This window comes from Miniopterus schreibersii, assembly GCF_964146895.1.
Source record: "Miniopterus schreibersii genome assembly, chromosome: 11".
In the NCBI taxonomy this organism is placed as follows: Eukaryota; Metazoa; Chordata; class Mammalia; order Chiroptera; family Miniopteridae; genus Miniopterus; species Miniopterus schreibersii.
The window spans coordinates 22,740,813-22,755,980 of record NC_138111.1 but is presented as its reverse complement, the minus strand read 5'-3'; the positions used below and the strand labels follow the sequence as shown (position 1 = coordinate 22,755,980).

The 15,168-nt window shown below is 37.9% G+C and overlaps 1 protein-coding gene across 1 annotated transcript in view; it reads left to right on the top strand.

Moving 5' to 3' along the window:
- Window positions 1–15,168, top strand: part of TMEFF1 (transmembrane protein with EGF like and two follistatin like domains 1) — a 65,353-nt gene that overhangs the window by 45,136 nt on the left and 5,049 nt on the right. Inside the window, exons 6-8 of the mRNA XM_081150702.1 lie at window positions 102–250; window positions 2,049–2,114; window positions 9,998–10,121. Coding sequence (XP_081006828.1) covers window positions 102–250; window positions 2,049–2,114; window positions 9,998–10,121 — 339 coding nt within the window. The remainder of the gene's footprint in view (window positions 1–101; window positions 251–2,048; window positions 2,115–9,997; window positions 10,122–15,168) is intronic.

The following is a 15,168-nucleotide window of genomic DNA, read 5'->3' as shown; positions in this document are numbered from 1 at the left end:
CTACAAAAAACCGGAAAAAAAGAGTTAGTTCCTCTTTGGGGTTGCAGCATTGTGAAATACATTTGTTGTAAAACATAGGTAATTTTTGTCTTTTCCTACAGGTGTGTATGTAATATAGATTGCAGTGGATACAGTTTTAATCCCGTGTGTGCTTCTGATGGGAGTTCCTATAATAATCCCTGTTTTGTTCGAGAAGCATCTTGTATAAAGCAAGAACAAATTGATATAAGGCATCTTGGTCATTGCACAGGTAAAATTCTTTCTACTTACCTAGAGTCCTTTCTTTAATATTGTATGCCTATAGTTTTAGTTGTACATTTTGGTAGTGATCCAAATTTGTAAAACGTGAAATCTTTGTTGCTTTTTTTTATTAGATTTTAGAATTTCTTTTTTCTGTTACTATCTTAGACTTTTTTCCATTTATTTTCATCTTCTAAAGACACAAACCATACTTTTTGGTTGTATAGTTATGAAGCTGACCTTAACATGGATTTCTAGATGCACACATAGTTCTTAAAGGTTGTCTTAAATTTGTAATGATTACAGCTGTTTAAGAATGTCAACCTAATTATAGCAAAATTATAAATATTTCATATATTCCTTCATCTTTTTCTCTAGAGCATAACTGTTTGTTTGTTTCCATATCCTCTCTGTAGTTTTTGCCCCTACATATTATGTACCATTAGAGCTTTTGGTATGAAGTTATAGAAAAGGAAAAATTATTACCCTTCAGTTAAAAATTCTTTTTGCCCTTCTGGCTTTGTCATAGTTGAGAAGCCATGATCCCAACTAAGAATGAGGTTTTTTTCCATTTCTACTAGAATTATTCAGGCACTAAAGGCAGAGGTTTTTAAGCCTTCTTTCCTCAGTAATGTGCACACAGACTAGGATAATGTATTATTTCCTAGTAACACACGAGGGCCAGGCACGTGCTCCTGGACTAGGACTGTACGTTGTTCTTGCTTACTAGGTCTAATCACCCTCCCGTCTCCCCTCCCTCTTTTTTGGGACTTATTAAATGGATATGTTTTTATCTGCACCAAGCGGAAAGGCTATAAGCCAAAGTGTGGTACTTTATATTGATAACAAATTATTTGTGAAATACTGCACAACTATGTGCAATATTTCTGGTCTAAGCTACCAAATAATACCTAAGAAACCCATCCGAGGAGTTCTAGGTGGGGGTCAGGTATGGGCATGGTAGGGGAAACCATTTGCTGATAGGTAGACAGTCCACTTAGCTTTGATCTTGAGAAAGTAGCATATTTTGTTTTTCGTTCATGGGGTGGCAGTTAGAGCCTAAGTTGAAAGAGGAGCTTAGAGAAATAATTTTATTTTCTTTTTTTCAGAGGAACTGGAGCAAGGTTGAATGGTACTACCTGGAATTTCAAATTCCGGGCAGTTGGTCAAGCTTAAGAATTTTGTTCATTGAAATTCATGCAGATTTAGAATGCTTTGGCCCTTTACTTTTAGTTTAGTCCCCTTTATAATGTTTCCATCCACACCTAACTATATCTTCCCTTCCCTCTCCCACAGCGTATGGGGAAGCTTTTAGCTTGTGCTTCCCAATAGGTATTTACAGTTCATTTACAGTCTTCATAGTCTAAATACAATGCACCAGCCAGGGGTCATTTTTATAGTCAAATTGTATGATAACAAGCTGAGAGTACACATTTATTTTAATCTGATATGTTTCCAGGGAAATCATGGTAGAAGGTATAACTTGAGACCATTGTCCTTTGGAGAAAGGATTAATTTTTTCTCTTTAGGGTATGCATTATTTTAGTTTGCACAAGGAAGACTTTAAGGCGACATTTGAGGTGAAGTCTAAATGAAATCAGACTGTTTGTCATGCAGAACATGTATACATCTGGGAAACCTGGGGCCTGACTCAGAAATGGCTCAGTAGATCAAGACAGTGGTGGGAAATGTACACAGGATAGTGGACAGTGTTGGGGAAGGCCTGGAGCATTTGGAATATTTAGGAGTTTCATGGTGTGACTTAAACATCATATGTATCTTAATTTGAAAACTGTTTTCTCTTATAGACACGGATGACACTAGTTTATTGGGAAAGAAAGATGATGGACTACAATACCGACCAGATGTGAAAGGTACTGAATCATGATTTTTCGAATTTTGGCCAACTATTGAAATGTGGTCATTAGCTATCCTTAGTAGTTCTGTGTCTACTATAATGACCTTTCCAACTTTTGCTCTCTTAGCAATATACTTTAGTGATTATTAGTAATATTATTAACTGAAATAGCTAAAGCGCTTCTCAGTTTACAGAATGTTCTGTGCTTTTTGAAATTTTTATTGAGGTAATTGTAGATTTACATGCAGTTGTAGGAAATTATGTAGAAAGAGCCCTCATATTTGCTTTTGAAGTCCTCCTTACTTCTGTAGAACCTGCTATAACACTTGCCCTCTGGGAACAGGTCTCTCAGCCTTGTTCCTTCTGCCTGGACCTCTTCTTTGCCTGACTGTTTTTCATCATTTCAGTCTCAGCTTAAAAGTCATTTCCTTTTGGGAATTATTCCCTTTGGGAATTGACCTGTAAATCTGTATTAGGTGCCTCTCTCATATATTCCCCTATGCAAGCACATCACCTACTCTGATTATAATTGCCCTTTTACTCATCTGTGTTCCCTTCTAGGCTGTGAGTTCAGTGAGGACATGTTCACTTTTGTATTACTAGCATTTAGTATGAGTGTCTGGGCCACACTTTGAAAGAATGTATGCAGCTCAAAGCAGCTGTAGGACTTACTTGTACAAACTCTTACGTGTAGTAGAGGCCTGAACAGAGATTGGGTTCCAAGTCCCTTGACCTCACTTGCAGTGCTCTTTCATGTCTCATTTTCATATCCGTTACTTCATTTGATTCTTACAACTACTCGGGAAAGGACCAACGAGAACGTCGAGGCTGAATGAGGTTATATCTAGACAACCAAAGTAAGTAGCTGGAACAATGTAAGATGGTACTCAGCAAGAAAGATCTTTTAAGTTGAGCTCCTGGAGGAGAGTGCTCATGAAATGGAGCATTTGATTGTCCAGCATGGTGGCTGAGTTAGTGCTTTCCTTGGACTGTTGGAAAACCATTGGTAACCACTGAAATTTCGGCGTTAGAAGCTTTGTTGTAGATGTTGAAGGCATAAAGGATATGATGGTCAAGCTTGAGGTGTGTGGGAGGTGGGTATGTGGCATTTTAAGAACTTGATTATAGAAAACGTCAAACATATAAAAACAGAATAGTATAATGAACCTTCATATATCCAATACTCACCTTCAGCAGACAATCAGCACTGTCATTCTTGTTTTGCCTTTATACCAACATCCACTTAATGATCATTATTCTTATTTTACTGGGTTTTTTTTTGAGGTATAATTTATATACAGTGAAATGCACAAATGTTAGCTATCAATTTTGACAAATGGATACACCCCATGTACACTACACTTTATCACAATCTATAATAATTCCATCTACCCACAAAGTTCCTTTGTGGTGTATGACATTTTAATGAGGCCATTTGTTATCAAAAGATATTTTCCTACCGCCTAAAATTGAACCATAACACCTTTTTATTACCAAGCCATTTTTGCTTCTTTCCTGAGCTTTACCTCGCCCTTACCCTAACCCCACCTACGAACTCTTTCTCGCAGTAGTCTCTATTCCTGCTCACCAGCGATACCAGAGATACTGAAATATTCCATTGCTTGGTGATTGTTATTTATATATTTTAATATGGTTCTTTTGATATACCCTTTTAAAAATGGTTTTGACAAAGTTTGCCTCATCAAAAGGTAAGACTGAGCCAGTTGCTAAAATCACTGAAGGAAGTCTGAGGATGTGTGTTGTGGAGCATGGTGGAGAGTCACGATGAATATGGTTAGAAGGTGGACAGCACAGACCTGTAAGAGAGGAAGGTTGTTGTGAGAGAGGGTGGAATGCTGACCTGGAGTTGACAGGTGGTAAGACAGCAGGGTAAGGTGGAAGGAAAGGTGTGGGAAGTAATGTGATCTTGGCACGTCAGGAAGATGAAAGGAGTACTTTGTAAGGGAATAGCTGAGAGGTGGGTGCATTTATTCACATTAGAAAAGGTGTTTCACTGGGCAGAGTGGAAAGGCTTGGAAAGGAAGAGTTAGGGTTGTTGTGGAAAGCGAATTTAGAAATGAGAGAGTGGGAGGTGTTGGAAGGTAGGTAAGAGTTTTTCCCTAGGTAGGAAGTTCTTTGATGGGGTGCAGGGAGACTGGGATTAGGGAAGGATATATAGAGGGATATGCTAGTGATGAAGCTTGGGGTGTAGGGTAGTATAGGGGAAGAAAGAAAGAGTATATTGAATCTTTTAATTGGGGATCTGTAGAAATAATGAGCCCTAGACTTACAGATACAGTATTGATACAGTTGTGGCTTCAGCGATTGGCCTTCAAAATGCATGTATTGGTTGTTAATACAATTCCTCATGCTTTATCTTTTTTTTTTTTAATACATTTTTATTGATTTTGGAAAGAGGAAGGGAGAGGAATAGAGAGATAGAAACATTAACTAGAGAGAAACATCGATCAGCTGCCTCCTGCACACCCTCTACTGGGGATCGAGCCTGCAGTCCGGGGCATGTGCCCTGACTGGAAATCAAACTTGTGACCCCTTGATTCATGGATCAATGCTCAACCACTGAGCCACACTGGCCGGGCCCTCATTTGCTTTATTTGGGTTCTACGTTGATGGACCAGGACAGAAAGCCAGTGGAACATGCCTTTGTGGATAAGCCATCTGGTGCCAGTTGTTCTTACAATATCATCACATAGAACCATACTCTCCTTTGTATTTGAAAATACTCCTGCTGATGGTGGATTTCTTTCTGGGGCCCCTGGGTGACCAAGTACACTTTGTGTGTGGCAGACACACAGAACACTGTTCAGAGACCAGCCGTTGCAGCTGTGACTCCCGGAGGCTGCCTGTCACCACTTGCCTGAGGGCATTGTTTAGACAGGCCCATTCTCTGCCCAGTTCCTGCTGTGCGAGGCTCTGCCTCTGCCTCTGCCTCTGCCTCTGCCTCTGCCTCTGCCTCTGCCCCTGCTTTATGACATCTTTAAAGCCTTTTTATCTTTCCTTTTTGAAGTTATTAATTGACTCGGCCTAGAGAGCAGGTGCTTGGACATTCCGCTTTTGTCCATTCTCTACACACCTCCCAGGGTTGCTTGGTGAAATAATAGTGTGATGGTAAGAGCTTGTGCTCAGGAGTCAGACTTGGACGACACTTAAAGGCTAGATATTGCCACCAGCAGTCCACAGGGCTCCGATTTTTCCACATCCTCAACAACACATGTTATTTTCTGGATTTTGGATAGTAGTCATTCTACTGAGGGTGAGGTGCTTATCTTGTAGTTTTGATTTGCATTTCCATAACAATTAGTTATGTTGAGCATTTTTTCATGTGTTTATCGACTATTTTGTATATCTTCTTTGGAGCACATTTACATAATTCCATGTTAAGAGCATCTCTAGTAAACCAAGTAGTTCTGTTCTACCAATTGCTTAAATGTACTGGGAGTTAGTGCTGTGGGCACCACTCTTAAAGATGGTTGTATCAAACTCTCTAAAGGATTGGACTGGGGAGGTTTAACCTTAAGAAAAATAATTGGTGGGCAGTGGGTTAGGTGGTGAACAGACATGGGAGAAATCTACACAAAGTTAATGGAAGAAAGATTTCATTTAGCAAAAGGAAAATTTGATAATATTGGAATTAACTGTATAATGTTGAGTTTCTGACCTCGAAATATTCAGGTAGAAACAGGCTTTCGGTGTTACTAACTAAAGGGATTCCTTCATCAGACCAGAGGGCCTCCAGGATCCTTCCAGATCTGAGTTTTTGAGCTCATTTACTTTCCAAAGCATCTTCAAGCCATATTTACTTCTCTGGATCTCTAATATCTATTCCTACTGCTGAACTCTTGCTTAGCTTTTCACTGTCACAAGTTTGGATTATGTAGTATCCTCCTAATTGGTCACCTGGTCTTTCTAGTTCTCTTGGCCCTTTATCTTGCATGCTGGCATCCAATTAATTTTTCCAACACCTTTTGAGTCTTTACATACTATTAAGTTCACCTGTTTAAAGTGTGTAATTCAGTGTGTTTTTGTTATATTTACAGAGTTGTACAAACATCATCATAATCTAATTTTAGACCATTTTCATTACCCCCCAAAGAAAACACACCCATTAGCCGTCACTCCCCATATCCCCTAACTACCAGCCCTAGGCAACTATTCTCAATTAATTTTTTATGTAAAACATGGGTTTCATTGTGTTGCTCTTCAGCTACAGGCCTTTAGTGTCTCTTTGTCTGCGTGATTTAAGAAAACATTTCTCACCCGGAGTTCATGTTTTTCCATAATCTGACTTCATCCTATCTTTCCAACTTTGACTTACACCCTCCCCCAGGCTGAATGTACCTCTCTTTGTAGGTTCATCTACTACTTGTTCTTGAGAATTCTGTGAGCATAAAACCTCCGTTTGGTTTCTACCCTTCTTCTATTAGCCTATCTATGCTTTGAGACCTAACTTAAGTCCTACCCTATCTACGAATTCTTTCCTGAGTAATATCACCTATAGTGAGTTACCCTTTGAATTTGAACTTCCATAACACCTACTATTGTAAAACCTTCTTTGGCATTTAATTATAACCCATGACCCAGCCTGGGACCTTGGAGGCCCTGGGGCTCTGGAGCCTCCTGGACTGACCCCCTAGATCAAGGTCTCCAGCTTTCCTAGACTTCCCTCACCCCTACCTTGGCCTTCTATAATTCTCAACTTGCAAGAGTCTCTTTCATTCCTAAGTACCAATGTTCTTTTCAGTTACTGAGCCACACTTCTCTTCCTTCTTTCCTTCCCTTGTATTGGTCATCTTCTTGTGTGTATATGTTGATTTCCTAAATTGATGATAAGTTTTTTCAGGACAGGGACCATGCATATTTTAAAAAAATGTCTTCTGTACCTTCGCTGAACATATGGCTCTGCACAGAAATAGTATGTACATATAATGGAATGGATAGCATTGGTATTGAGCAGAATGCTGAATTTGTGTTCTGTGACAGCCAGACTTCAAAGTCTTACTAGACATGTCCATGTTTTATACACTTTGCTTTGTCTAGAGCTTGATGCCACATTCCTTTATTAATTCATTCAGTAAATGCTGTTGGTGCCATACTTTGTCTATTAATTTTTTGAAACCCTGTTTCTAAATTAGTTTCTCTCATTGCTGTCATGTAGCTGAATCCTGATAGCTTTCAGCTCTGCATTATTTTTGAAATTTTCTGTTTATAGGACTTTATTATGGTAGATTACTACATTACTACAGTCTTCCATAGACTATACAATCCTGTTGTTATACACCTTATAGGACTTTATCATTACAGGTTGGTACATAACCTCAGTCTCTGTGGTCCCATTATTATATACGTCATTGTATGTCACACCACAAACGTACCATGTTTTGAGAGTTGTGGGTCCATGAGAGCTGTGGGAGACCGTGCTTTTTGCCTTATTTCACTTATGGCTTGATTTCAAACATAGAATAATAGCACTTTTAGTTTTAAAGCAGAGAAGGAAAAGTACTACATTCCAAGGGTTAGGAGTTGTGCAGGAATGAAAAACATTAACATCTAGAGTCTCAGAGAAGCTCACAGTTCCATGGCAGAGACTGATTTAAAAAGCCCAGATAGTTATACGACAATGTCATGAGTGTTGTAGTAGACAAGTGGGTGCTCAGGATTTCAGCAGCCCAAAGGAGGGCTTGATTTCTTTCATCACAGCAGAATTACAGTTTGGAGCAGGAGGAGACCTTGTAAGCCCTTTGAGGACAGGATATGTCCCAATGGTTTTTCTGTCTCCTGGGCCTAGCAGAGTGCCTGATGTGTAGAGCATGATCAATAAATGGTAAGTGAATAAGTCATCTATTCTGTGCTGTCCAGTGTGGTAGCTGCTAGCCACATGTGGCTACTGAGCACTTGAAACGTGGCTGGTTGGAATCGAGATGTGTTGTGAGTACAAAGTACTTACTGGATTTTAAAGGCTTAAGAAAAAATAGTGGAAAATCACAGTTTTATAATAAATATTGATTATATGTTGAAATGACATTTATTTGATATATTGGGTTAAATAAAATATCTGATTAAAATTAATTTACCTATTTTTACTTTCTAAAAATATGGCTACTAGAAAAGAAAAATTACCTATGTCTCGTATTTCACTTCTGTTGGACAATACTGATCTCATTGAACTCTGTTAAAGAAAGTGATTTGACCAAGGTCACAAGACAGCAGAGGTATCCTTAAAATTGAGAACTTACATGTTGGGCTTCTTGACTCCTAGTATAGTTCTTTTTCTAGGCATAATTTAGTATGATGTGAATACATAAAATTTGAAGTTAAAAGGCATCAATTTGGTCTTGTTAGGGATGACACGACCTCTCTGCTTTAGTTATCCTATCATTAAGCTGAATAGTCATTAAAATTTTTTCTTTTTGTATGTAAGTTTTGATCTTCAGAAAAATCTGCATTTTTCGATCTTAGTTTTTTCTGCAGTTGGCACCTCTATCCCCACTTTTCCTTTGCTCTTCCTCTTCTCACACACATGCCTATATATACACACCCTCCTATTTTATTCCTTTTTTAAATTTCCATTAACATCCTTCAAATTATATTAGCACCTTTATTTGTATTTGGAGAAGATAAGCCTTTGCTGTTACATGAGGTGCTAGCTGGTTGTTTTAGTGTCTCGTACGTGCATTAATTATCTCACGTAGTCCTCTCAAAACCGCATGATGCATAGGTCCTATTATGATCTTGATTTTACAGTTATGAAATGTCAAGCTTAGAGAGAGCAGTATGCTCAAGGTCACACAGCTAATAATACACAGACTCTGTAAGCTGGAACCGTCGGTAGAAACAGCAGGAAACTGGGGAAATTGACAGGCCCCTACACATTGGGGAACTCTGGGTCCATAGAGTTGAGGATTAATGTATTAGTGTATGTGCCAGAAAAAAAGTACAAAAATCCATTCCAAAATATGTGGCTTTGTGAATGAGTGTGTGTATGTAAGTATGTGTGAGAGAGAGACGGAGACTGATAGGGATAGAGAGGGATGGATAGAGCATGAATGAATGAACATGATTGATTTTGAAGACTGGGTCCCTCTGTCTTCACTTGTCGCTCCTCTTCCTGTTTTTCCTTCCTGACCCTCTTCCCATTTCTGACAGAGGAATTATTCACCACACCTCCATTTTCTTTGCTTCAGCTCAGTTCCTTTCAAATCAGTATACCTAAGTCTGAACAGATGCTCATCAGCGTGTTTACAATGGCTTCCTTTGGGGAGGAAAATCTCAGAAGATTAAATATTTTTTGTTCTCTATATTATTTGAATTTTTACATTAATATAGTCTAAGAAAAACTATAAAAATAAGAGCAAAACTTTTTTCATTTGGAAAAATATTGATATTCTTGTTAGTGTTCATTCCAAAAACAAGCTTTTCACCCTAAAATTTCAGAATCCCATAGCTTACTCTCTGCCATTCCAGTATTCTCTGGCCTCAATTTCATAGCCTCCCAGGTAAATGACTAGAATAAGTTGATTCTCCAAAAGCCAGTGCTGTATATAGCATCTCTCTGTCACAGAGGTGAGCTTCTTGTAGGAGTCATATTTATTTCTTTAACAAAGATGTTTAGTTTTTCTTTGGCAGATTGTTTTTAAATAACAGTAGCTCATAGTGGCCACATCCTGCAAATATTTTCAAATGCTTTGAGTCTAAATAGTCTACCTGCTGTGCTTGTGGCATTATGTGACCTTGAGTCTTATCCAGCCCTCTACTCGATAAATTTCCTTTCCAAATTACCCAGTAACGGGTGGATTTATTTGTTGTCTCAGAACCCTTGAAAAGTCCGTATTTCTCAATTTGTTTTTCACTATTTATTGACCTGGTTTATGTTCTTTTAAGATGCTAGTGATCAAAGAGAAGATGTTTATATTGGAAACCACATGCCTTGCCCTGAAAACCTCAATGGTTACTGCATCCATGGAAAGTGTGAATTCATCTATGCTACTCAGAAGGCTTCTTGTAGGTAAGTCGGTATACCTCCAGGTCAGAGATGAGAATTATTTCCATCAGTGGTCACTGCTCTACAGAAGGACTAACTATTACCAAAAAGTACTGTTTATTTGCAGTGGAGGTAGAAAGAAATTAGCATCATTTCAAAAAAATTTGCAGATAATAGGCAAAAACAGTGTTGTATTGGGATTTTGAGATTTAGTGTTTTTAATATAATGTTATATATTCTAATATAAAAATAAGTGTGTCATATTTCAACACTATTTTGGTTTTTAGGCAATCTGTCATAAGGTGGTTGAGGGACTAAAACGTGTGAGGAGCAGAGAATATGTAACTCAGAATATATGCTAAAATAGATTTCTAAAAATAAAGGAGATGAGGCTGTAGAACCAGGTGTGATGTGAGAGATGGAAACGGTTAGGAGTGGAAATCTGTCTGACTCCGGAGAGGCTATGTGACTTGTTCAAGGTTAGCAGGAAGTTACAAATAGAGTTCGGACAAACTTAGAGCTCCAATTTCCTGATTTTTCCTGATATTCCACTTGTGTTAGTGCTTTTTGCTCTTCTGTGTCTGTCTACCGATAGCACTTGTTACTGCTGCTGCGGGGAGCTCATCGTCTCCCTCAGGTTGGTCTAGTTAGACGGGTACTGTTTCCACAGACAAGGGGAGATGCTATTATTCGGCTCACTCCTGCCTCCTGAAGTTTCGCCAGAATCCTTTTTTCTTTTCTTTGTAAAAACATCAAAACATGGAGAAATATTATACTTTCTTTTGTTCTATCAGCCTACAAGCCAGTGACTCTTTCTCTCCAGAGGTAAAAGAGGCCATTTGAATTTAGGTCTGTTGCTTTCTCTACTCACCTAGCTCCCTTCTCCTGACTCTTTCATTTTCCTTCTCTCCTCCTGCTTTAAAAAACAAAACAACCAAACAACCTATAAACTGTTAGTGGTTAAAAAATTTTTTGTTGTTAAGCTTTTGGCTTTTTCCTGATTGGAAGTCCTTGTCTTTGAAGGAGCTAGTTCCCCCCACCCCCTTTCCCCAGAACATTTAAAGTATACAGCCGTGAAGAAGAGAATAGGCCAGTTTTTAAAGAATTAATTAACTTCAAACATTGAGATATAATTGATATATAACATTACATTTAGGCCAGTTTTAAAATCATGTAGTGGGTTCCTCATTTGTCTCACAGTGGCGTAAATATGGGGTATTCCCCAAAATGTATGCACACACTTTGAATAATTATAAAAGGCAGTGATTATTAAAATACATTTCATTTTCAAAATTTAGCTCTCTGCTGTTAAAGTATGTATACATTTTTTTGGGACACCCTGTATTTTGACAGAAGTTCAGATTATGTTGCTCTCTTAGGATGGGGCATTTTTCAAGATGGCTAGGTGAGGGATGAGAGAGGAGGATGCCCTGATGAGGAAGTGATACCATCGCATTTCATAGGATTTTAGTAGTCGACAGTAAGAAGATTGAATTGTATAGTGGTTAAAAGTTTTGGAATCAGATATGCCAGAGTGGCCAATTATTGGCTATTCCCTTTGGAAGTTACTTAAAATTTCTAAGCTTTGCTTTCCTCATTTTTAAAATTGTAATAACAGTACCTATCTCTTAGTGTTGTTAAAATTAACCGTTTAATTTACTTACTATGTTTATTGACCCTCCCTCCCTCAGCTAGAGGGTAACCAGGCCAGGGATCTTTATTTCTTTTACTCATTGATGTATCCCAAATGCCCACTACAGTACCTGCCACATGTCAGCTACTCAATAAACATGTTAGTTGAATGAATCAACACTGGAGGCCATGGGAGGGAATGTTATTACTGGGGAGGGTGTGTGGGATGAAAGGGTAGTGTACCAAATGCCTGGATCTGCCTTTAATTAATAACAGATGAAGAATTAATCACCTAGAAGTTAATACTCAAGATATTTGGAGAGTGTAACTCAAAGTCAGTTGCAGAAAATAATATCCAGGGAGGATTGCCTGAATAATATATGGCCTATACATTCTTTTTGATATTCTGATTTTCATCTTTGGATTAAGCTTAACTGTCAGAGCGCTGCATATCTAGGACGTTATAGCTCCCTGTGGAACTTCTTATTTTACTGAGCTTTGACTTCTGGCCATTAGCTTAGCATGAAAGACATTATTAAAAAACTCCTATGGGACTTTATTATATTACTGAATTTATTGCAGCTGCATGATGTCCTCTGTACCAGAGGGTGCCCTCTTTTAATGAGGACCAGTGAGATAAAGTTCCCTTGAATTTAATAACAATAACACTGTGGTTCTTTTGAACAACTGCTTTGATTTGATTTTGTGGAGGTTGTATTTTGTGTCAGTGATCTTACCACTTTCTTCTCTTTCATTTTTTTAAAAACAATCCAATGGTTTTTAGTGTATTTGCAGTGTTGCAGTCAGTACAATCAATTTTAGAAGATTTCATCACTCCAAGAAGAAACTCCATACCCTTTAGCTATTACTACCAAATCTCCCCATCCTCTTCAGCCTTAGACAACCACTAATCTGTTTGTCTCTCTAGATTTGCCTACTCTGGACATTTCATTTAAGTGGACTCATATAATGCATAGTCTCCTGTGTCTGGCTTCTTTCACTTAGCACCACATATTCAAGGTTCATCCACATGGTACCACGTGTCAGTACTTTGCTCCTTTTATGGCTGAATGAGTTCCATTGAATGGATAATATATTTTTAATCCACTTACCAGTTGATGACTATTTGGATTGTTTCCACTTTTGGCAATTATGAATAATGCTGCCCTGAATAATTGTTTGCAGGTTTTGTATGGATGTATTTTTAAATTTCACTTAGGTAAATACCTAGGAGTGGAATTGCTGAGCCAAATGGTAACTCCATATGGAACTTTTTGAGGAAATTTTAGATGGTTTTCTACAGTATCCTCACCAACATTTGTTATTATCTGAATTTTCGATTCTGGCCATTCTAATGGTACGAAGTGGTATCTTATTGAGGTTTTGATTTGCATTTCTCTGAAGACTAATGATGTTATTATCTTTTTATGTGTTTATTTGCCATTTGTATACCTTATTTGGAGAAATGTCTGTTCAGATCTTTTGCCCATTTTGTAATTTTTTGTCTTTTTGTTAATGAGTTGTTATGGTTTGGTTTGTTTTTTTTTTAAATTGTTTTTTGTTAATACTCACCCAAGGATATTTTTCCATTGCTTTCAGAGAATGGAAGGGAGAGAGAGAGAAACATCAGTGTGAGAGAGACATCGATTGGTTGCCTCCTGCGCACGCTGACCAGGGCCAGTGATCGAGCCTGCAACCGAGATACGTGCCGTTGACCAGAATTGAACCCACGACCTTTCAGTCTGAATGTCAACACTCTAACCACTGAGCAAACTGTCTAGGGCATGAGTTGTTATAGTTTCTTATATATTCTAGATCTGAGTCTCTTATCAGATATATAATTTGCAAAATTTTTCTTCCATTCTGTGGTTTATCTTTTTACTTTCTTGATAGTGTCCTTATGCACAAAAGATTTTCACACACACACTTTCACTTAGTGCAGTTTAACTTTGTTGTTGATGATGCTTGTGCTTTTGGTGTCAGATCTAAGAAATTATTGCCTAATCTAAAGATACGAAGATTAACTTATTTTTTTTCCTGAGTTTTACAGTTTTAGCCCTTAGATTTAGATCTGTGATCCATTTTGAGTTAATTTTTTATATGTTGTAAAGAAGAGGTCCAGCTTCATTTATTTGTATGTGGGTGACCAGTTGTCCCAGCACCATTTGTTGAAGAGACTATTTATTCTTTCCCCATTGAATTGTCTTAGCACCACTGTCAAAATTCAGTTGACCAGCCTGGCTGTTGTGGCTCAGTGGACTGAGTGTTGACCATGCACCAAGAGGTCACTGGTTTGATTCCCTGTCAGGGCACATGCCCGGGTTGTAGGCAGCATGCAGGAGGCAGCCAATTGATATTACTCTCGCATCGATATTTCTATCTCTCCCTCTTCCTTTCTCTCTAAAATCAATAAAAACATATTTAAAAAAAATCAGTTTACCATAGATTTATGGGTGCATTTCTGGGCTCTCAATTCTATTTCATGGTCTATCTACCTACCTTACTCACCCCCCCCCCCTTTTTTTTTGTCTGCTAGGAAGCTTAGAGCCCAAAGTGACACCTTCTGGCAGGTGTCTGGGAGCCTTAGGGAAGGGATTGGTGGACTCATATCACCCCAGCTTCCCCTGTTTCATCCCTGCCCCCAAGTTTCTTTGTTGTTGTTATAAGTGCTTTATTTAAAAAGCTTTTTTTAGGTAATGAAGTATGGGACATGAATAAATACACCATCTTTCCACTTCAGATGTTTATTAATCAGTTCCAACTGAAGGCTGCCTAATTCGTACATTTTACTCCTGTCAGCCAAAATGTAAATTTTCTGCTAAATATCTTAAATGTTTCCCTATGTCATATTATTATCATCATGATATTGTTGCCTTTTTATTTACTTTTAATTGGAATTAGATAATTTCTAAGATTAGCACCTACTTGACTGCTTGTCTTCATTTCTGTCATTAATAACTTATTTTCATTTCCTGCCTGCATCGTAAATGATTATATTATGTACACTGAAAAGTGTCTCGACTGTAATTTGGTGCTGTATTCAAAGAACTGTAAATGTTTATACCCATTTATTCAATAATCCCATTTCTAAGTATCTAGCCTAAGGAATAGCACTAATGTACAGAAGTAACATTCAACCAAGATGTTCACTATACCTAATTTATAATTGTGAAAAATGGAAAATAACTGACAAGTCTTAGAACAAGGAATAGATGAGTTAGTTGCATTGTAGTCACTGGATGAAATATCTATTTTTGAATGAAGGTAATAAAGACTATTTAGCAACTTTAAAAATTAATGTGATATAATGATGGGGGAAAGCACTATGTAAACTAGATATATCAAAAAGAGTGTAAGGAAATTCACAAAGGGCTATTTTTTTTTTTCAAATAGTGGGAGGGTGCCTGGTTTTCTAGTCCTGTTGAAATATATCATCTTT